The 21,599-nt window shown below is 67.4% G+C and overlaps 4 protein-coding genes and 1 long non-coding RNA gene across 12 annotated transcripts; all 5 read left to right on the forward strand.

Moving 5' to 3' along the window:
- Positions 1-596: 596 nt before the first annotated feature.
- NPAS4 (neuronal PAS domain protein 4) lies at positions 597-4,368 on the forward strand (the record flags this gene model as incomplete). Its single annotated transcript, XM_084540570.1, has 4 exons — positions 597-771; positions 2,629-2,780; positions 3,406-3,508; positions 4,232-4,368. Coding segments are annotated over 4 exons (567 nt in total), but the record flags the coding sequence as incomplete, so codon positions are not given.
- Positions 4,369-5,754: 1,386 nt separating this feature from the next.
- Positions 5,755-7,856, forward strand: LOC311429490 (uncharacterized protein; the record flags this gene model as incomplete). The annotated part of the gene is made up of 4 exons (XM_084540579.1): positions 5,755-5,797; positions 5,917-6,049; positions 6,175-7,755; positions 7,814-7,856. 4 exons carry the CDS (start codon positions 5,755-5,757, stop codon positions 7,854-7,856), a joined length of 1,800 nt encoding a protein of 599 aa, XP_084396705.1.
- Positions 7,857-12,811: 4,955 nt separating this feature from the next.
- On the forward strand, positions 12,812-13,802 carry LOC311429491 (beta-1,4-glucuronyltransferase 1-like; the record flags this gene model as incomplete). Its single annotated transcript, XM_084540580.1, has 2 exons — positions 12,812-13,678; positions 13,780-13,802. The coding sequence occupies exons 1-2, from the start codon at positions 12,868-12,870 to the stop codon at positions 13,800-13,802; spliced, it is 834 nt and encodes a 277-aa protein (XP_084396706.1). The 5' UTR covers positions 12,812-12,867.
- Positions 13,799-16,173, forward strand: LOC311429488 (beta-1,4-glucuronyltransferase 1-like). Of its 8 annotated transcripts, none has more exons than XM_084540573.1 (4): positions 13,799-13,821; positions 13,894-14,745; positions 15,551-15,847; positions 15,969-16,093. In XM_084540573.1, the coding sequence occupies exons 2-3, from the start codon at positions 13,897-13,899 to the stop codon at positions 15,740-15,742; spliced, it is 1,041 nt and encodes a 346-aa protein (XP_084396699.1). In that variant the 5' UTR covers positions 13,799-13,821; positions 13,894-13,896; the 3' UTR covers positions 15,743-15,847; positions 15,969-16,093. The 8 variants fall into 8 exon arrangements, with proteins under 8 accessions (XP_084396699.1, XP_084396701.1, XP_084396703.1 ...); XM_084540575.1 differs by having other exon boundaries at positions 13,912-14,745; XM_084540577.1 differs by lacking the exon at positions 13,799-13,821 and having other exon boundaries at positions 13,828-14,024; positions 14,124-14,745.
- Positions 16,174-18,500: 2,327 nt separating this feature from the next.
- Positions 18,501-20,889, forward strand: LOC311429492. Its single transcript, XR_014688273.1, has 4 exons — positions 18,501-18,551; positions 18,912-18,993; positions 19,095-19,129; positions 20,619-20,889. It is a non-coding gene; the product is annotated as an uncharacterized lncRNA (long non-coding RNA).
- Positions 20,890-21,599: the final 710 nt, after the last annotated feature.

Below are 21,599 nucleotides of genomic sequence, written 5' to 3' on the forward strand. Positions count from 1 at the left end.
GAAGCCCCCCATAACCCCCCATAGACCCCCATAGACCCCCCATAACTCCCCATAGCCCCCATCACCCCCTCTTTACCCCCCATAACCCCCCCATAGCCCCCCATAACCCCCCCATAGCCCCCCATTATCCCCCCAATACCCCCCATAGCCCCCCATCACCCCCCCATCACCCCCTATATCCCCCCATGCCCCCCCCATCACCCCCCCATGTCCCCCCCCATTCCCCCCCCCCCTTCCCCCCCCCCCATGTGGGCGTTCCCCTTTAAACCCCTCCCCCTCCCCCCCCCCCTCCTTGTTCCCCCCATCTCCTATTTCGGCTCGAAGCCTCCTCACCCCCCCCCTCCCCCTTGACGTCACCGCTGACGTCGCGCGCGTGTCCCCCCCCCCCTCCCCCTCCCATTCTCCCCCCCCCCCCCGAGGGGTGGGGGCGGGGCGGCGTGACGCGGGCGGTGACGCGCTGCCCCTCCGAAAGCGCGGGCGCTGCCCATATAAGGCGCTGGGCGCCGCCCCCTCGAAAGGCGCGGGCGCTTGCCCATATAAGGCGCGGGCGCTGCCCATATAAGGCGCAGAGGGCGCGCCGGCGCGGCGGCGCGAGGATGCTGCGCTCCACCAAGGGCGCCTCCAAGGCGCGCCGGGACCAGATCAACGCCGAGATCCGCGCCCTCCGCGACCTCCTCCCGCTGCCCGACGGGGACCGGCCGCGCCTCTCCTACCTGCACGTCATGGCCCTCGCCTGCATCTACACCCGCAAGGGGCACTGCCTGCGGCCCGGTGAGTCGGCGGGGAGAGGGGTTTGGGGTAGGGGGTAGGGGATGGATGGGGTTTGGGGTAGGGGGTGGATGGGGTTTGGGGTAGGGGGTGGATGGGTTTAGGGGTAGGGGATGGATGGGTTTAGGGGTAGGGGATGGATGGGGATAGGGGTAGGGGATGGTTGGGGTTGGGTAGGCGATGGATGGGGATAGGGACCGGAGAAGGATCGGGTAGGGTAGGGGATGGTTGGGGTAGGGTAGGGGTAGGGGATGGATGGGGTTGGGGTAGGGACCAGGGATGAATGGGGTAGAGGTAGGGGATGGATGGGGTTAGGGGTAGGGGATGGATGGGGTTAGGGGTAGGGGATGGATGGGGTTAGGGGTAGGGGATGGATGGGGTTAGGGGTAGGGGATGGATGGGGTTGGGTAGGGGATGGATGGGGATAGGAACCGGAGAAGGATCGGGTAGGGTAGGGGATGGATCGGGTAGGGTAGGGACTGGGATCGGATGAGGACCAGGGAAGGATGGGGTAGGGTAGGGGATAGGATGAGGATAGGGTTGGTTTGGGGTAGGGACTGGGATCGGATGGGGATCGGGTTGGGATCGGGTTGGGATCAGGTTGGGATAGGGACCGGGATCAGATGGGGATCGGGGCAGGAACGGGACGGGTTCAGCACCGGGGACAGGGACGGGGCCGGGATCAGCACCAGGGACAGCGGCCGGGAGCGGGGACCGGGGCCGGTTTCAGCACCACGGACAGGGACCGGGGAACGGGAACCGAGAACCGGGGCTGGGATCAGCACCGGGGACAGGGACCGAGACCGGGACCAGGGACAGGGATGGGGACCGGGCACCGGGGCCAGGTTCAGCACCGGGGACAGGGACCGGGAACCGGGATCAGCACCAGGGATGGGGATCGGGACCGGGGACCGGGGCCGGTTTCAGCACCACGGACAGGGACCGGGGGGACACCGGGACAGGGAACCGGGGCTGGGATCAGCACCACGGACAGGGACCGGGACCAGGGACAGGGACCAGGGAACAGGAACTGGGACCGGGATCAGCACCGGGGACAGGGACCAGGGATCGGGATCCAGCACCAGGGATGGGGACAGGGACCGGGGACCGGGATCCAGCACCAGGGATGGGGACCGGGACCGGGGCCCGGGGCCAGGTTCAGCACCGGGGACAGGGGAACAGGAACCGGGGACCGGGATCAGCACCAGGGACAGGGACCGGGGACCGGGAACCGGGGCCGGGTCCAGCACCAGGGATGGGGACCGGGGACCGGGAACCGGGATCAGGACCAGAGACCGGGGCCGGTTTCAGTACCGGGCACTGGCTTCGGCACCGGGGCCGGGGGACAACGGGAGAGGGACTGGGACTGGGAATGGGGCCAGGTTTAGGACCGGGGACCGGGGGGGTCAGCAGTGGGGTCAGGGAGCGGAGGGGGCACCGGGACAACAGGACAGGGACAGGGGACAGCGACCGGGACACTGGGATGGGGACAGGGACCGGGAGCAGGATCGGGGGTGGGAACTGGGGAATGGGGACGGGGTGGGGGCAGGAACCGGGAATGGGGTTGGGATGGGAATGGGATGGACGGGGACAGGAACCGGGGAACGGGGACGGGATGGGGACACGGACTGGGAGTGGGACCGGGGATGAAGAGTCAGGGCTGGGAACTGGGAAATGGGGTCAGGAACTGGGGATGGGGACGAGATGGGGTCAGGGACTGGGGACGGGGACAGGAGCTGGGAACGGGGACGGGAACCGGGGAATGGGGTTGGGATGGGGTCAGGAACTGGGAAACGGGGACGGGATGGGGGTCAGGGACCGGGGGTCTGGGTGCTGACCCAGGTGTCCCCTCCCTTGCAGGGCCGGCGCGGGGAGCACCCCTGGAGCTTCTGGGGGGGCCGGAGCTGGCCGACCTGGTGGCGTCGCTGCCGGGGTTCCTGCTGGCCGTCACCCGCGAGGGGAAACTGGTCGGCGTCACCGACAACGTGGCCCAGCACCTGGGGCACTCCATGGTGGGTGCTGGGGGGGTCTGGGGGGCCTGGGAGAGGGGTTTGGGGGCCTGGGAGAGGGGTTGGGGGGCTGGGAGAGGGGTTAGGGGGCTGGGGAGGGGCGGTTCTGGGGGGCTGGGGGGGGCTGGAGATGCTGGGAGGGGGTTCTGGGTGTCTAGGGGGGGTCTGGGGGCGCTGGGAGGGGTCTGGGGGGGTTTTGGGGGTGTCTGGGGGGGTTGGGGGTGTCTAGGAGGGGGTCTGGGGGCGCTGGAAGGGGGTCTGGGGGGGTTTGGGGGTGTCTGGGGGGGGGGTGAGGGTGCTGGGAGGGGGTTCTGGGTGTCTAGGAGGGGGTCTGGGGGTGCTGGGAGGGGGTTTGGGGGGGGGTCTGGTTGTCGAGGGGGGATTTTGGGGGTGCTGGGGGGATTTGGGGGTGTCTGGGGGGGGCTAGGGGATCTTGGAGGGGATTTGGGGCTGTTTAGGGGGAATCTGTGGGTCCTGGAAGGGGGTTTAGGGGTGTCTGGGGGGGGCTGTGGGTGCTGGAAGGGGGTCTGGGGGTGTCGGGGGGGATTTGGGGGTGTCGGGGGGATTTGGGGGTGTCGGGGGGATTTGGGGGTGCTGGGTGCTGACCCCCCCGTGTCCCCCCCCCCAGGTGGACCTGGTGGCTCAGGGTGACAGCATCTACGACCTGCTGGACCCCGCTGACCACCCCCTGGTGCGGCACCAGCTCGCCCTGCCCGGGGCCCCCCAGCCAGGTGGGCGGGGCTTAGGGGAAGGGGGAGGGGCTTGAGGGGGTGGGAGGGGCTTGAGAGGGTGGGAGGGGCTCGAGGGGGAGGGGCTTGGGGGAGGGGAGGGGCTTGAGGGGTGGACGGACAGACGGATGGATATAGAGAGGGGTTGATGGATGGACAGACAGACGGACGGAGGGCTGGGGAGGGGGCTGGCTGGACAGACAGACGGATGTGGAGAAGGAGGGACAGACGGATGGAGCAATAGAGGGAAGGACGGACAGACAGATGGACGGATGGGTATAAGAAGGGACGGACGGACAGAGGGACAGAAGGACGGATGGGTGAATGGAAAGACAGACGGACAGACAGGGGGACGGGGGGGGGGGCAAATGGACAGACAGACAGACGGACAGAAAAAGGGACGAGCAAAAGGACAGACAGACAGCGGGGTGGGAGAGGACGGACGGACGGACACCGGGCACACAGACGGTGCTAACCTCCCCCCCCCTTTGTATTTTTTTTATATTTTTTATATTTTTTAATTTTTTAATTTTTTAATTTTTTAATTTTTTAATTTTTTAATTTTTTAATTTTTTAATTTTTTAATTTATTTTATTTTTTTATTCTTTTATGTTTTTATTTATTCTTAATTTATTTTTTTATTATTTTATTTTATTATTATTATTTTTTTTTATTATTATTTTTTTTTTTTTTTTTTTTTTTTTGGGGGTGTCCCCCCCCCCCCAGAGCGCCTCTTCCGCTGCCGTTTCACCACCTCCCGCGCCTCGCGCCGCCCCAGCGCCGGCCGCAAGCTGGTGCTGCTGCGGGGCCGCTTCCAAGCCGCCCCCCCCGGCCCCCCCGGGACCCCCCCGGGGCTTTTCGTGGCTTTTTGCGCCCCCCTGGACCCCCCCCCTTGGCCCTGCGCCGACTCCTTGCTGCTGCCGGCCTTCGAGAGCCGCCACGCGCGGGACCTGGCCCTGCTCGACGTCTCGGAGAGGTGAGGGGGGGGGGGCGAAATTTGGGGAGGGGGGGGGTGGAGGTGGGGTGTGTGGGGGGGTTGGGGGGCGAGGGGGGTGTTGGGGAGGGGGGTGGAGGTGGGCAGGGTGGGACCCAGGGGTGGGGGGGGGGTCGTGAAGTGCGTATGGAGGGGTTGGGGGGCTTGGGGGGGGGTCTCCGGATAATTGGGGGGGGGTCTCAGGTGTCTTGGGGGGGTCTCAGGTGTCTTAGGGGGGTCCTCAGATATTTGGGGGGGGGGTCTCAGGTGTCTTGGGGGTGTACCCAAATATTTGGGGAGGGGTCCTAAATATTTGGGGGGGGGTCCCAGGTGTCTTGGGGGGGTCCCCAGATATTTGGGTAGGGTTCCAGAAAGTTGGGGGGGGGTCCCAGATGAGCAGGATGAGGCTCAGGTATCTTGAGGGTGGGGGTCCCTAATTATTTGGGGGGGGTTCCCAGATATTTGGGGGGGGGGTCCCAGGAATTCTGGGGGGATCCTGGGCACCTCAGGGTGCTCCCAGGGACTTTGGGGGGGTTCCCAGGCACTTTGGGGGGGGTGGGGGCACTTTGGGGGGGTGGGGGTATTTTGGGGGGGTGGGGGCGTTTTGGGGGGGCCCATCCGGGGGTGCTGACGGGGGGGGGTCTCTCTCAGCGTGCAGATCCACCTGGGCTACGGGCGCGGGGAGCTGCTGGGGCGCTCCTGGTACCGCCTGCTGCACCCCGAGGACCTGGGGCACGTCGCCCGCCAGCACCTCCGCCTGGGTGGGTGTCCCCTGGGTGTCCCCCGGGTGTCCCTTGGGTGTCCCTTGTCCCTAGGTGTCCCCTGGGTGTCCCTTGAGTGCCCCATGTCCCCTCCAGGTCTCCCCTTGGGTCTCCCTTGGGTGTCCCCCTTGGGTGTCCCTTGGGTGTCCCCTGTCCCTGGGTGTCCCCTGGGTGTCCCTTAGGTGTCCTCTGTCCCCCCTAAATGTCCCCTGGGTGTCCCCTGTCCCCTCCAGGTCTCCCCCCGGGTGGCCCCCATGGGTGTCTCCTGTCCCCCTTGGGTGTCCCCTGGGTGGCCCTTGGGTGTCCCTGTCCACCCCAGGTGTCCCCTTCGGGTGTCCCCTGTCCCCCCATCTCCCCTTGGGTGTCCCTGTCCCCCCCAGGTGTCCCCCATGGGTGTCCCCTGTCCCCTTGGCTGTCCCCTTGGCTGTCCTTTGGGTATCCTTTGGGTGTCCCCTGTCCCCTGGGTGTCCCCTGGGTGTCCCCTGTCCCCTCCAGATCCCCCCCGGATGTCCCCCATGGGTGTCCCCTCACCCCGCAACACCCCCACAGTGTCCCCAGGCGTGTCCCCGTCCCTCCTGGTGTCCCCATTGTGTCCCCATTGTGTCCCCAAGGGTGTCCCTGTGTCCCCCCACACCCCCGTCACCCCTCTAACCCCCCCACGTTGTCCCCCCCCCCAGCAGGGGCAGCGGCAGAGGCGCGGGGGGAGCTGGTGGCCCGGCTGCAGCGCAAGGACGGCCTGGGCTGGACCTGGGTCTACGCCCGCCTGCGCCCCGAGGGCCCGGCCCTGCTGGCCCACAACTTCGTCATCAGGTGAGCGGGGAGGGGGCGCCCAGACCCCCGGGACCACCCACGTGCCCCCCCCGCCCCGGACCACACAAAGGGTGACGAGAATCGGGGTCCACCCCTGACCCCCCCCCCCCCGATTTATCCCGCAGTGAGGCCGAAGCTTGGTGCCTGCGCCAGCAGCTGGCGGCCGAAGCCCCCCCGGGACCCCCCGAGACTTTCGGTCCCGGCCTCGATTTCCCCTCTGGTGGTGGAGGCGGTGGAGAGCTCGGCGTTGACCTTGGGCTAGGAGCCGATGGTGGAGCCAACGTTGGCCTTGGCCTTGGGGTCAACGTTGGCCATGGTCTTGGAGCTGACGTCGGACACGGGCTTGGGGCCGGCGCCGCCAGCGTTGACCCCGGTCTTGGAGCCGGTCTTGGAGCCAACCCCGGTCTTGGAGCTGCCGTTGGACACGGTCTTGGACTTGGCGTTGGAGCCAACGTTGACCCTGGTCTTGGACGTGGTCTTGGAGCCAATGTGGGACCCGGTCTCGGAGCCAACGTTGACCCTGGTCTTGGAACTGGTCTTGGAGCCAACGTGGGACCCGGTCTCGGAACCAACTCTGGTCTTGGACCCGGTCTTGGAGCCAATCCTGGTCTTGGAGATGCCATCGAACACGGTCTCGGAGCCGGCGCCACCGCCAACGTTGACCCCGGTCTTGGAACTGGTCTTGGAGCCAACGTGGGACCTGGTCTTGAAGCCAACTCTGGTCTTGGACGTGGTCTTGGAGCCAATGTGGGACCCAGTCTTGGAGCCAACGTTGACCCCGGTCTTGGAACTGGTCTTGGAGCCAACCCCGGTCTTGGAGCTGCCATCGAACACGGCCTCGGAGCCGGTGCCGCGGCCAACGTTGACCCCGGCCTTGGCGCTGCCGTTGGACATGGTCTTGGACTTGGCATCGGGGCCAGCGTTGACCCCGGGCTCGGAGCCAACCTCGGGCAAGGCCTCGGAGCCGGCGTCGGGCACGGCCTCGGAGCCGGCGTTGGCATCAGAGTGGACATCGGCCTTGGCGTGGCGGCCGGCGCCGACGTTGGCTTGGGGACTCCAGTTGGAGCTGGCCTCGGGCCCGGCACCGGAGAGGACGTTGGAGCTGGCCTCCAGACTGACACGGACGTTGGCCACGGTCTTGGCGCCGGCATCTCCCTCGGCCTCGGCGGCGGCGTCAGCGCCAGCGTTGGACTCGGCGTTGGCGCCGTTGGCCAAGCTCTACCGGCTGACATCGGTGCCGGCGTTGGGCTCGCCGTCGGGGCCAACATCGGCGTCGGGGCCGGCGTCGGACTCGGCCTTGGTGCCGCCGTTGGCTCCGGCCTTGGCTCTACGCTTGGCCTTGGCCTTGGAGGCTCCGTCCTCGCCTCCGGCCTCGGCCTCGCCGTCGGCGCCGCCAACGTTGGCGTTGGGCTCGGCGTTGGCCCCAACGCCGCCACCGCTCTCCCCCCGGACGCCGGCGCCGGCCTCGGCCTCCGAACCGCCGCGGGGGCCACCGTGGGCATGGGCGCCGCCCTCGGCCTCGGGGCCAACGTTGACTCTGCCCTTCCCCCCGGTGTTGACCCCGCTCTCGCCGCCGGCCTCGACCCCGCGGTGGGGCTGGCCCTGGGGGCCAACGTCGGCGTGGGGCTGGCCGTGGGCCCCCGCCTGGCCCCCGAGCTGCCGGGGGGGGCCGCCACCGAGACCTGGACGCCCCCTTACACCCCCCGGCAAGCGCCGCCCTTCGCCTTCGGCCCCCCGGAGCCCCCCGAAGCCGCCCCCGAGAAGCTGCCGCCGAGCCCCGAAAGCCCCGGGGGGGGCGCCGGGGTAGGGGCGACCCCCACCCCCGGCGCCCTGCTGACCCCCGAGACGTCGCCCCCCCCCCTGCCGCCGCCGACGACCGCCCCCAGCGCCCTGCGCCGCCTCCTGCGGGGTTTGGCCGCCGCCGTCACCGCCGGGGGGGGACAACGGCGCCCTGGTGGCGCCCCCAGCCCCCGGCCGCCCCCCCCACCCCGGTCGCCCCGCGACCCCTTCGCTGAGTTGTATCAACTCCCCCAGAGCCGCCTCCAGGACGCCTTCCGCCAAGGTAGGGTGCTGGGGGGGCACCCTTGGGTGCTGGGGGGGCTGGGGTGGTGTTCCGTGGGGGGGGGAGGGGGGTTGGGGTGGGTTTTGGGGGGGTTTTGGGGTGAAGGGAGGGGTCCTGGGGGCTGGGGACCCCTAGGGTGGCGTCTGCGTGGGGGGCTCCCATGGGTGCTGGGGACCCCTAGGGTGACACCTTTATGGGGGGCTCCCATGGGTGCAATTTGGGGTTGGGTCATCGGGGATTTTGGGGTGAAAAGAGGGGTTCTGGGTGCTGGGGACCCATGGGTGTTGGGGACCCATCGGGTGACACCTTCATGGGGTCACCCAAGGGTGCTGGGGACAACGGGCCCCCAATTTTGGGTTGGGTCATTGGGGATTTGGGGGTGAAAAGAGGGGTTCTGGGTGCTGGGGACCCATGGGTGCTGGGGACCCATCGGGTGACCCCTTCATGGGGTGGGGGGGGGGGTCTCCCATGGGTGCTGGGTACTACGCCCCCCCCCAATTCGGGGTCAGACACTTGGGGTCATCGGGGCGCCACCGGGAACCCTTGGCTGGGGGCCACCCATGGGTGCTGGGGTGGGGTGGGGGGGGGTTGGGCTCCCTTTCCTCGGGGTCTGGGGGGCTCGGGGGCTTTTCGGGGGGGGTCCCTAACGTTGTGTCCCCCCCCCACAGCCGGAAGCCAGCGCGCCCCGTCCTTCTGAACTAAGTCTGTGACGCGACTTGCCCCCAGTATGGCATATTGTCATTGTCACCCCCGCTGCCCCCCGCCCGCCCCCCCCCGGGGCCTTTCGTGCTAATTTAACTCGTAACGAGTCTCTAAGGTAATTGGGGGGGGGCTGGTGGCCCCCCCCCTCTCCCCAGCCCGGACGCCTGGGTCCTGTCCCGTTGTCCCCATCTCCCCCCCCTCCCCATCTTCCCCTCTAGGTGTCCCCAAATTTTTTTGTGTCCCCCCCCCCCCCCTCCAGTGTCCATAAGGTGGCTTTGAGCCACCCCCCCCCGTCCCTTGTCACCCCCCCCCGTCCCTTGTCACCTCCCCCCCCTCCATCTCCAGGGGCTGTGTTTTTTGGCAGAGCCCCCCCCCCCAAAAAAAAATTGTGCCCCCCCAAACACCCATAGGTGTCCCCAAGGAGGGGACCGAGGCACGATGTGGCTCGATGTCCCCAAAATGCCCAAAACGTCACCAAAATGCCCAAAACGTCACCAAAATACCCAAAAAGTCCCCAAAACGCCCAAAACGTCCCCAAACCCAAAATGTCCCCAACCTGAGGGACTGAGACGTGACCATGGGTCAGTGTCCCCATGTCCCCAAAATACCCAAAACATCCCCAAAACCCAAAACGTCCCCAACCTGAGGGACTGAGACGTGTCCATAGGTCAGTGTCCCCGTGTCTCCAAACCCCAAAATGTCCCCAAAAGTCCCCAAAACGTCCCCAAAGTCCCCAATGTCCCCAAGAGCTACGTCACCACCGGGACGTCCCCGACCCCGAGGGACCGACGCCAGCCTCAGCTCGACGTCCCCGAGGGCTCCCGGTCACCGCCTCGGTGTCCCCAACATCCCCACCCTTTGGGGACACCTCGCAGCTGCTGTCCCCGATGTCCCCAACCCCAAGGACTGAGACACGGCACGGCCCGATGGCCTCAACGTCCTCGACGTCCCCGATGTCCCCAACCCAAAGGACCAAGACCCACCACACCCCAACGATGTCCCCAACGTCCTCGATGTCCTCGATGTCCCCAACCCGAAGGACTGACACCCATCATGGCCTGATGTCCCCAACGTCCTTCATGTCCCCAACACAAAGGACAAAGACCCGTCATGACCCGATGTCCCCAACGTCCCCGATGTCCCCAACCCAAAGGACTGAGATCCATCATGGCCTGATGTCCCCAACGTCCTCAACGTCCTCGACGTCCCCAATGTCCCCAACCCAAAGGACGAAGACCCACCACACCCCAACGATGTCCCCAACGTCTCTGAAGTCCTCAACGTCCCCAACCCAAAGGACTGAGACCCGTCATGACCCGATGTCCCCAACGTCCCCAACCCAAAGGACCAAGACCCATCATGGCCTGATGTCCCCAACGTCATCAACATCCATGATGTCCCCAACATCTCCGATGTCCCCAACCCAAAGGACCAAGACCCACCACAGCCCAACGATGTCTCCAACGTCCTCGATGTCCCCGACGTCCCCAACCCAAAGGACTGACACCCATCATGGCCTGATGTCCCCAACATCCTTGATGTCCTCGACGTCCCCGATGTCCCCAACATCCCCAACCCAAAGGACCAAGATCCACCATGACCTGATGTCCCCAACGTCCCCAACGTCCCAAATCCACAGGACTAAGACCCATCATGACCCGATGTCCCCAACGTCCCCAGTGTCCCCAACCCAAAGGACGAAGACCCATCGTGGCCTGATGTCATCAATGTCCCCGACGTCCTCGATGTCCCCAACGTCCTCAATGTCCCCGATGTCCCCAACCCCCAGGACTGCGACCCACGGTGCCCCGACGTCCCCGACGTCCCCACCACCCCGATTGTCCCCGACACACGGGACAGACGCCCCCCCCACTCCCCCCCAGGCCCGATGTCCCCAACCCGAGGGACCGGCCCCCGATGTCCCCAACGTCCCCGGAGGACGCGGGGTCCCCGTCAGCGCCCCCCCCCCCCGCCCCCTCACCCCCCACCTATGGGGCCGAGGTCCCCAACACCCCCCGATGTCCCCAGCGCCCCCCCCCCCCCCCCCTCCGTCACCTGACCCCCGGCCGGGGGTCCCTGGAGGTGCCAATGTGGGGTTGGGGCCGTCTGTATGGACCGGGGGGGGGCCCCAATTTGCCCCCCCCCCGGCAATAAAGTGGCTCCTGTTGCCCCCCCCCCCGACTGTGGATGGTGATTTTATTTGGGGGGGGGGACACGGAAAAGGGGGGGGCACCAGTGTGGGGGGGGGGCACGGGGGATGGGGAGAGGTTTGGGGGGGGGCAGGGGTAAAGGGGGGGGTCCCTGGGGAGGATGGGGGGGGGGCACAGGGATGGGGGGGGGCACAAAGGTGGGGGGGACCCGAGGGGGGGGGATCCAGGGGTGGGGGGGTCCAAAATATTTGGGGGGGGGACCCGGAGAAGGGTGAATCTCAAGGTTGGGGGGGGGGGTCCCAAGGGGGGGGGGGGGGCACAGAGGTGGGGGAGACTTGGGGGGGGCGATCCAGGGGTGTGGGGGGGGTGGGGAGGTATTTGGGGGGGGGGGTTACGGGGGGGGGTCCCAATGTTTGGGGGGAGGTCCCGGGGGTGGGGGGTGGGGGCAATTTATTTGGGGGGGGGGGCGCAAATGTGCAGGGGGGGTCTGGGTATGGGGTGGGACACGGGGGGGGGGGGCACATGGTGGGGAGGAGGTCGCAGGGGTGGGGGGGGTCCCAAGTGTTGGGGGGGGTCCCAGGATTTGGGGGGGGGGTCCCAGGTGTTGAGGGGAGGTCCCAGGAATTTGGGGGGGTCCCAGATGTTGAGGGGGGGTCCCAGATATTGGGGGGGGTCCCAAGTGTTGGGGGGGGGTCCCAGGTATTGGGGGGGGTCCCAAGTGTTGGGGGGGGTCCCAGGATTTGGGGGAGGGTCCCAGGTGTTGAGGGGGGGTCTCAGGAATTGGGGGGGGTCCCAGGTGTTCGGGGGGGTCCCAGAACCCCATTGGGGGGGGTCCCAGGGGCGGGGGGGTCCCAGAACCCCTCTGGGGGGGTCCCAGGGCTCAGCGCAGGGGCCGGGCACAGGGACCCAGCGCGGCCGCGCCTCTCCCTTGGCCCCGCCCCCTTCCCCTTGGCCCCGCCCCCGAAGCCTGACCACGCCCCTAACCCCTCCCCCAAAGCCCCGCCCCTGGAACCTGGCCCCGGCCGTGGCCCCGCCCCCGGCTCCCCTCGGCCTCCCTCTAAGCCCCGCCCCCTCCTCGAGCCCTGACCCCGCCCCTCCGCGCCTGGCCCCGCCCCGCGCATGCGCAGCTCCTCCCGGCGACGCGGCGCGGTGAGCTTCCGGCCCCGGGTCCTGGCCCCCCCCCCTCCCCCGCCCCCGGCCCCTCCCCCGCCTCCCAGTGCCCCCCAGTTCCCTCCCAGTTCCCTCCCAGTAACCCCCAGTTCCCTCCCAGTTCCCTCCCAGTGCCCCCAGTGCCTCCCAGTTCCCTCCCAGTAAGCCCCAGCACCCTCCCAGTGCCTCCCAGTGCCCCCCAGTTTCCTCCCAGTGCCCCCCAGTACCCTCCCAGTGCCTCCCAGTGCCCCCCAGTTCCCTCCCAGTAACCCCCAGTTCCCTCCCAGTATCTCTCAGCACCCTCCCAGTTCCTCCCAGTTCCCTCCCTGTATTTCCCAGTGCCCCCCGGTGCCCCCCCACTCCCCTCCCAGTGCCTCCCAGTACTCCACCAGCACCCCCCAGTCCCCCCAGTTCTCCCAGTCACCCCCCCAGTACCACCCCAGTTACCCCCCAGTTACCCTCCAGTTACCCCCAGCACCTCTCCCAGCCCCCCCAGCCCCCCCCAGTCCCTCCAGTCCCCCCAGTTACCCCCCCAATACCCCCCAGTTACCCTCCAGTTACCCCCAGCACCCCCCCAGTCCCCCCAGTCCCCCCAGTTACCCCCCCAATACCCCCCAGTTACCCTCCAGTTACCCCCAGCACTCCTCCCAGCCCCCCCACTTCCCCCCCAGTCCCCCGCAGCACCCCCCCAGCCCCCCCACTCCCCCCCGCCACCCCTCCCAGTCCCTCCCAGTCCTCCCAGTCCCCCCCCCCAAATGGGCCGGGGCCGCCTACTGGGGGGCTGCGCCTGGCTGCTGGGGGGGCTGGCGGCGCTGCAGACCCTCTACCTCTGGGCCCTGCCCCCCCCCCGCCGCCCCCCCCTCCCTGCTGGAGCCCCCCCCCACCGCCCCCGTGCCCCCCCCCCACCCCCCAGGGGGGTCCTGGACGCTTCGGGGTCCTTCCGAGTCTACCGGGATTTTTGGGGGACCCCCCCCCACCCCCCACGGGGGGGGCTCGGTGCCCCCCCTCCCCCCCCCGAGCTGGTGCTGGCCACCCACGGCACCCCCGGGCGGGTGGCGGGGGCTTTGGGGGGGGCGCTGGCGGGGGGGGGCTGGGGGGGGCCCCTTTCGGTGGCCGTTTTCGGGGGGGGGCCGGCGCTGGGGGAGCTTTTGGGGGCGCTGGGGGCTTGCCGGGGGGCGTGGGGGCGGCTGCGGCTCCATATCGTGCTGGGGGCCGCCTCCAGGCCCCCCCCCCGCACCCCCCAGCGCCCCCCCCCACCGGGGGGCTGCGGGGGGGCCCTGCGGCGGGTGGCGTCCGCCCCGGCCCCCCCCAGTTACGTTTTGGGGGTGCCGTACCCCGGGAACCTGCTGAGGAACGTGGCCTGGGGGGGGGCGGCGGGTTTTTGGGGGGGGTGGGGGGATGGGGGGGAGCCCCCCCCACACTTTCGGGGCCCCCCCCGGCCCCAAAACGGCCTCTTCGTGCTCCTGGTGGACGCCGACGTGGTGCCGAGCCGGGGGCTGCGCGAGGAGTTCCTGAGGATGTGGGGGGAGGGGAGGGGGCGGGGGGGGGAGGGGGGGCACCCCCCGGGTGGGGGAGGGGGTGGGGGGCCGGGGGAGGTGGGGGGCGATGAGGGGCGGGGGGGCCCAAAGGGGGTTGGGGGGGGAGGGGTTGATGGGGGCGGGGAGGAGCCCAACGGCGTCGGGGGCCCTGAGGTCATCGGGGGTCAAAAGGTCATCGGGGGTCAAAAGGTCATGGGGGTCACCGAGGTCATGGGGGTCACCAAGGTCATGGGGGTCACCGAGGTCATGGGGGTCACCAAGGTCATTGGGGTCACCAAGGTCATGGGGGTCCCCAAGGGGCTCCGTGACCCCGGTGTCCCCAACGTCCTCGTGGAGGACCCCAACGCCCTGGGGGTCCCCAAAACCATGAGGGGCCCCAAGAGCCTCCATGACCCTGGGGTCCCCAACGTCATGGAAGTCCCCAAGACCCTTGAGGACCCCAAGACCCTTGAAGACCCCAACGCCTTGGAGGTCCCCAAAACCATGAGGGGCCCCAAGAGCCTCAATGACCCCGGAGTCCCCAACATCATGGAAGACCCCAAAACCCTTGAAGACCCCAACGTCATGGAAGACCCCAACGCCCTTGAGGACCCCAAGACCCTTGAAGACCCCAACACCCTTAAAGACCCCAACGCTCTTGAAGACCCCAAGACCCTTGAAGACCCCAACGCCCTCAAGAACCCCAAGACCCTTGAAGACCCCAACGCCCTTGAAGACCCCAACACCCTTAAAGACCCCAACGCCCTGGAGGACCCCAACACCCCGACTACCGCAGCGCCCCCCTGGGACCGGGTGGTCTTTGTGCTCCCGGCCTTCGAGGTGCGCGCGGGGGTCCCGGTGCCGGAGACGAAGGCGGAGCTGCTGCGCTTGTGGGGCCGGGGGGCGGCGCGGCCGTTCTATGGGGCGCTGTGCCCCCGCTGCCAGGCCCCCACGGGCTACGGGCGGTGGCGGGGGCTGCCCCCGGCCCCCCGGCTGAGCGTGGCCTACGAGGCGCCGTGGCGGGACCCCTGGGAGCCCTTCTACGTGGGGCCGGCCCACGGCGTGCCCCCCTTCGACGAGCGCTTCGTGCAGTACGGCTTCAACCGCATCAGCCAGGTGACCGGGGTGGGGGGGGGGGGATTTGGGGTGGCCAGGGGGGATTTGGGGCGGTCAAGGGGATTTTGGGGTGGTTAACTTGGGCTGGAGGTCGTTTGGGTGGCCGTGGGGGATGTGGGGTGGCCAGGGGGGGATTTGGGGTGGCTGGGAGGGATTTGGGGTGGCCAGGAGTGGTTTGGGGTGGCCAGGGGGGGATTTGGGGTGGGCAGGGAGGATGTGGGTCATTTGGGTGGCCATGGGGGATGTGGGGTGGTCATGGGGGTTTTGGGTTGGCCGGGGGGGATTTGGGGTGGCCAGTGGGGATTTGGGGTGGGCAGGGAGGATGTGGGTCATTTGGGTGGCCATGGGGTGGCCTTGGGGTTGTTGGGTCACCATGGGGGCTATGGGTGCTGTGGGGTGGCCCTGGGGTTATGGGGTGGCTATGGGGGTTGTGGGGTGGCCGTGGAGGTTGTGGGGTGGCCATGAAGCTTATGGGGTGGCCATGGGTGCTTTGGGGTGGCTATGGAGGTTGTGGGGTGGCCATGGGGTTGTGGGGTGGCCATGGAGCTTGTGGGGTGGCCGTGGAGGTTGTAGGGTGGCCGTGGAGGTTGTGGGGTGGCCATGGGGGTTATGGGGTGGCCACAGGTCCCATGGGTGGACAAGACGGCCATGGGGCTTATGGGTGCTGTAGGGATCTGTGGGTGCCTCACGGGTCCTACGGGTGCTGTAGGGGCGATGTCGGGCTCTGTGGGGCATCAGCGGGTCCCGTGGGGTGCCATAGGGTGCCGTGGGGTGCCGTGGGGTGACGGCGTCCCCCCCCCAACAGGCCTGCGAGCTGCACATGGCCGGGTTCCGCTTCGCGGTGCTGGACGGGGCCTTCGTCGTCCACCGCGGCTTCAAGGAGGCCGGCGGCTTCCACGGGGCGCGGGAGGCCGAGCTGAGCCACAACCGGCAGCTCTACCGCCGCTTCCGCCATGAGCTGCGCCTCCGCTACCCCCACACCACGCGGCGCTGCTGACACCCCCCCCCCAAACCCCCCCACCCCACCGCAAGGGGCCCGGGGGTGGCGTCAACGGGGTGCCGGGGATGTTGGTCAACTGGGTCGTGTGGTACTGGTCAATGGGTGCCGTGGGTGTTGGCCAACGGGGTCCTGGGAACGTTGGTCAACTGGGTTCCCGTGGGTGTTGGTCAACGGGATCCCATGGGTGTTGGCCAACGGGGTTCCCATGGGTGTTGGTCAACAGGGTCCCGTGGGTGTTGGTCAACTGGGTGCCGTGGGTGTTGGTCAAGGGGTTCCCATGGGTGTTGGTCAAGGGGATCCCATGGGTGTTGGTCAACAGGATCCCATGGGTGTTGGTCAACGGGGTCCCATGGGTGTTGGTCAACGGGATCCTATGGGTTTTGGTCAACTGGGTCCCATGGGTGTTGGCCAACTGGATTCCCATTGGTGTTGGTCAACGGGGTCCCGTGGATGTTGGTCAATGAGGTGCCGTGGGTGTTGGTCAACGGGATCCCATGGGTGTTGGTCATTGGGGTCCCATGGGTGTTGGTCAATGGGATCCTATGGGTGTTGGTCAAGGGGTTCTGTGGTTGTTGGTCAACTGGGTTCCCATGGGCATTGGCCAACTGGGTTCCCATGGGTGTTGGTCAATGGGGTCCTCAAGACGTTGGTCAACGGGGTCCCTTGGGTGTTGGCCAACTGGTTTCTATGGACACTGGTCAACGGGGTCGTGTGGATGTTGGTCAACTGGGTCCTTGGGACGCGGTCAACGGGGTTCTAGGGACACTGGTGAACTGGGTTCTGTGGATACTGGTGAACTGGGTTCAGTGGGCACTGGTGAACTGGGTCCTGTGGGCGTTTGTTTACTGGTTTCCCATGGGTGTTGCTCAATGGGGTCCTTGGGGCGGTGTCAAATGGGTCCCGTGGCCATCAGCGGGGTCCCAGTGATCCTGGTCAACTGGGTCCCAGTGATAACTGGGTTCCAATGACATCAGCAACTGGGTCCCAGTGGTCAACGGGGTCCCAATGACGTCATCAACTGGGTCCAATGGACATTGATCAACTGGGTCCCAGTGATCCTGGTCAACTGGGTCCCAGTGATCAACTGGATCCCAGTGACATCGTCAGCCGGATCCCAAAGACATCGTCAACTGGATCCCAATGACGTCATCAACTGGGTCCCATGGACATTGATCAACGGGGTCCCAATGACGTCATCAACCAGATCCCAATGACATCATCAGTTGGGTCCCATGGACATCAGTCAACTGGGTCCCATTGATCAACTGGATCCCAGTGACATCATCAACTGGATCCCAATGACGTCATCAACCGTGTCCCAATGCGGAACCCAATTTTTGTTGTTGTCAACACGGAACGAGCGTTTTTTGTTAATATTTGGAGAAATTTGGCTGCTTGCTGCCCCAAAACCCCCAATGCCCCCCCCCCCGGGACCCCCCTGAGACCCCTCAGGACCCCCCAAAACCTCAGCCCCCCCCCAAAATCCCCCAGGACCTCCCTGAGACCCCTCAGGACCCCCCCCGACCCTCTCAGGACCCACTCAACCCCCCCCAGGATCCCCCCCAAATCCCCAGACCCTCCCCCAACACCTCCAGGCCCCCTCCAGGACCCCCCCTGAACCCCCCAGGCCCCCCAAGAGCCACCCAGGACTCCCCTGGACCCCTCAGGACCCCCCCAAACCCCTCAGGACTCCCCCCCCAAACCCCCAGACTCACCCCTAACCCCCCCAGACCCGCTCAGAGACCCCCTGAGCCCCCCAGGACCCCTCCTAGGCCTCCCCCTGAACCCCCAGAGCCCCCCAGGATCCCCTGAGCCCTCAGGACTCCCCCAAACCCCTCAGGACCCCCCCAGAACCCTCCCAGGACCCCTCCTAGCCCCCCCCCGAGCCCCCAGAGCCCCCCAGGACCCCCCCAAGACCCGTCAGGACCCCCCCAGAGCCCCCCAGGACACCCCCAAACCCCCAAGGACCCCCCCCGAACACGCCGGGACCCCCCCAAGCCCCCCCTTGAACCCTAAGAGCCCCCCAGGACCCCCGTGGACCCCTCAGGAACCCCCCAAACCCCCTCCCAGGACCCCTCCAACCCCCAGACCCCCCCCCAGAAACCCCCCAGGACCCCCAGAGCCCCCCAGAACCCTCCCAGAACCCCCCCCCAAACCCCTCCCCCAACCCCCCCAAGCCCCCCCCAACCCCCAGAGCCCCCTGGACCCCTCAGAACACCCCCAAACCCCCCCAGGACCCCCCTGAACAGCCTAGGACCCCTCCTAGACACTCCCCGAATCCCCAGAGCCCCCCAGGACCCCTCCAGACCCCCCGAAACCCCTCAGAACCCCCCCAGAACCCCTCCTAGGCCCCCCCCGAGCCCCCAGGACCCCCAAGAGCTCCTCAGGACACCCCCAAACACTCCCGGGCCCCCCCTGAACCAACCGGAACCCCCCCCAAGCCCCCCCCTGAACCCCCAGATCCCCCCAGGACCCCTGTGGACCCCCCCAGGCCCCCCCAAACCCCCCAGGACCCCTCAAAGACCCCCCCAGAGCCCCCCAGGACCCCCCGAAACCCCCAGGACCCCCCAAGAGCTCCCCAGGACACCCCCAAACCCTCCTGAACCCCTCAGGACCCCCCCAAACCCCTCAGGACCCCCCCAGGACCCCCCCGTGCCCCCCCCGCCCCTTTTCAAGGCCTCTCCCCCCGCCCAGGCCCTGCCCCTTCCCCCCCCCGTTGCTAGGCGACGGCGCACGGTGACGTCACTTCCGGCGGCAGGCCCGACCACGTCGCCAGGGCAACGGGGCCCGGAGCGCCGCAATGGCGGTGGGGAGGAGAGGTGGGGGGGGGCGGGGGGGGCAGGGGGGGGCAGGGAGGGGGGGAGGACACCGAGAAAATGGGGAGGGGGGCGAGGGAGGTGAGGGGGGGGCACCGGGAACCGGGCGGGGGAACCGGGAGGAAGCGGAAAACGAGGGGGGGGAACTTAGTACGCGGGGATGTGTTTCCGGGGGGGGCGGTGTAAAGGGACGGACCTGTACGGATAAAGGGGGGGCGGTTTGGGGGACGGACCCCGTACGGATAAAGGGGGAGCGATTTGGGGGACGGACCCGGGTTAATGGGGGCTGTAGGGGGAGCGGTCCGTCGGGATTTGAGGTCCGTGTGGGGAACGCGGGCGCTGACACGAAGGTTCCGGCCCTCAGCTCGTCCCTGTGGCTGGAGGCCCACGACGACGCCTTGGCCGGGCTCCGCACCCACCCCGCCTGCATGGGTGAGGGGGGGGTGGGGGGTGGGGGTGGGGGGGGTCCTCTGGGGTCACGACCCCCCCCCCGGGGGTGGGGGACCCCCCCGTGACCCCCCCTTTTCTGGCAGTGCTGGCGGATGTGCATGGGGATGGGGATCATAAGGTGAGCCCCTCCCCCCCCCAGCAGCACCACCCATGGGTGCCCCCCCCCCCCCACATGGGTGCCCCCCCCCCACATGGGTGACCCCCCCACCCCCACCCATGGGTGCTCCCACCCCCACCCATGGGTGCCCCCACCCACCCACGTGACCCCCCTACACCCATGGTGACCCCCCCCCTCAACCACCCATGTGCCCCCCTGCACCCTTGGGTGCTCCCCCCACATGGGTTCCCCTCCCACTAGGGTGCCCCCCCCGCATCCATGTGACCCCCACCACCACCCATGGGTGCCCCACCAAGCACCAATGTGTGTCCCCCTGCACCCTTGGGTGCTCCCCCCCCCTTATGGGTGCCCCCCCCAACCACCCATGTGACCCCCCCCCCCCCCCCACCCATGGGTGCCCTCACCCCCACCCATATGGCGCCCCCCACCCATGGGTGCCCCCTCCCCCACCCATGTGATCCCCCCCTGCACCCATGGGTGCCCCCCAACCCCATGGGTGCCCCCCCCCACCTATGGGTGACCCCCACCCACCCATGTGACCCCCCACCCATGGGTGCCCCCCCATGTCATGGGGTTCTGGGGGGGGCATTGGGTGCCATGGGGGGGCTCTTGGGGGCTGGGGGGGTCCCTTGGGTGCCATGGGGGGGTCATTGGGGTCCCTTGGGGGGGGGCTGTGGGCTGTGGGGGGGGTCCCTTGTGTGCGGGGTGGGGGTCACTGGGTGCCGGGGGGGGGGGGGGGTGACAACCTCCTCGCCCCCCTAACCCCCCATTTCTTTTCTCCCCCCCCCATTATTTTATTTCTCCCCCATTTTTCTCCCCCCCCCCAATTTTTTCTGCCCCCCATTTTTTTTATCTCCCCCCTTTCTTTTTCTCTCTCCCACCCCATTATTTTATCTCCCCCCCCTGTTTTTTTATTTCTGCCCCCATTTTTTATTTCTCCCCCCCATTTTTCTCTCCCACCCCCATTTCCCCTCCCCCATTCCCCCCCATTTTTAATTTCTGCCCCATTTTTCTCCCCCCCATTTTTTATTTCTCCCCATTTCTCTCCCCCCCCATTTTTTATTTCTCCCCCATTTTTTATCCCCCCCCCATTTCTTCCCCCCCCCCCATTTTTCTCCCCCCATTTTTTTATTTCTCCCCCATTTTTTATATCCCCCCCCCATTTTTTATCCTCCCCCCCCATTTTTTTTCCCCCCCATTTTTTATCTCCCCCCCCATTTTTCTCCCCCCCCCATTTCCCCTCCCCCATTCCCCCATTTCTTCCCCCCCCCCATTTCTCTCCCCCCCCCATTTTTTAATTTCTTCCCATTTTTTCTCCCCCCCCATTTTTTCTACCCCCCCCCTTTTTTTCTACCCCCCCCATTTTTTATTTCTCCCCCATTTCTCTCCCCCCCCATTTTTTCTCCCCCCCCATTATTTCTCCCCCCCCATTTTTTCTCCCCCCCCATTTTTCATCCCCCCCCCCCCCATTTTTTATGCCCCCCCCCAGCTGGTGGTGGGCCTGGCGGTGTCCCCGGGGGGCCCCGCTTTGGCGTGATCCGAGGCCCGGGGCTGCAGGAGGGGGGGGTTCCCCTCCCGGCCCCCCCCGCGGCGCTGGGGGCGGTGTCGGGGCTGGGGGGGGGGCCCGGGGGGTCCCGGCGCTGCTGGTGGCGGGGGGGGGGGCGCTGCTGGTGTTCCGCCGCCTGCGCCCCTTCTTCAGGGCCCCCCTGCCCCCCCCGGGCCCCCCCACCCGCTGGAGGCCGAGCTCTGGGCGCAGGCCAAGGGGGTGAGGGGGGGGAGGGGCTGGGAAAGGGGGAGGGGCTTAAATAAAGGGGGAGGGGCTGGGAAAAGGGGGAGGGGTTGGGAAAGGGGGAGGGGCGAAAAGGGGGAGGGATAAAAAAAGGGGGAGGGGATTGGGAAAGGGGGAGGGGCTGGGAAAAGGAGGGGCGAAAAGGGGAGGGGCTAAATAAAGGGGGAGGGGCTGGGGAAAGGGGGAGGGGATTGGGAAGAGGGGAGGGGATGAAAAAAGGGAGGGGCTTAAAAAGGGGGACGGGATTTAAAAAAGGGGGAGGGGTGAAAAAGGGGGAGGGGCAAAAAGGGGAGGGGGTGGGAAAAGGGGGAGGGGCTGAAAAAGGGGGAGGGCTTTAAGGGAGGGGGCTGAAAAAAGGGGGAGGGGATGGAAAAAGGGGGAGGGGCTTAAATAAAGGGGGGGGGGTGGGAAAAGGGGGAGGGGATTAAATAAAGGGGGTGGGGCTGAAATAAAGGGGGAGGGGCTTAAAGGAAGCTTAAAGGAAGGGGGGCTGAAAAAAGGGGGAGGTGATGAAAAAGGGGGAGGGGCGAAAAGGGGGAGGGGCTGGAAAAAAAGGGGGAGGGGCTGGAAAAAGGGGGAGGGGCTTGAAGGGAGAAGGTGCAAAAAGGGGGAGGGGCTTAAATAAAGGAGGAGGGGTTAAAGGGTGGAGGGGATTGGGGGAAGGGGAGGGGCTTCAAAAAG

This window comes from Aythya ferina, assembly GCF_964211825.1.
Source record: "Aythya ferina genome assembly, contig: HAP1_SCAFFOLD_1228, whole genome shotgun sequence".
Taxonomy (NCBI): domain Eukaryota; kingdom Metazoa; phylum Chordata; class Aves; order Anseriformes; family Anatidae; genus Aythya; species Aythya ferina.

Coding starts and splice junctions, on each gene's coding strand:
- LOC311429488 (XM_084540572.1), top strand. CDS start 13,843: ATGGGGGTCACCGAGGTCATGGGGGTCACCAAGGTCATGGGGGTCACC. Junction 14,746..15,550: donor GCTTCAACCGCATCAGCCAG/GTGACCGGGGTG, acceptor CCCCCCCAACAG/GCCTGCGAGCTGCACATGGC.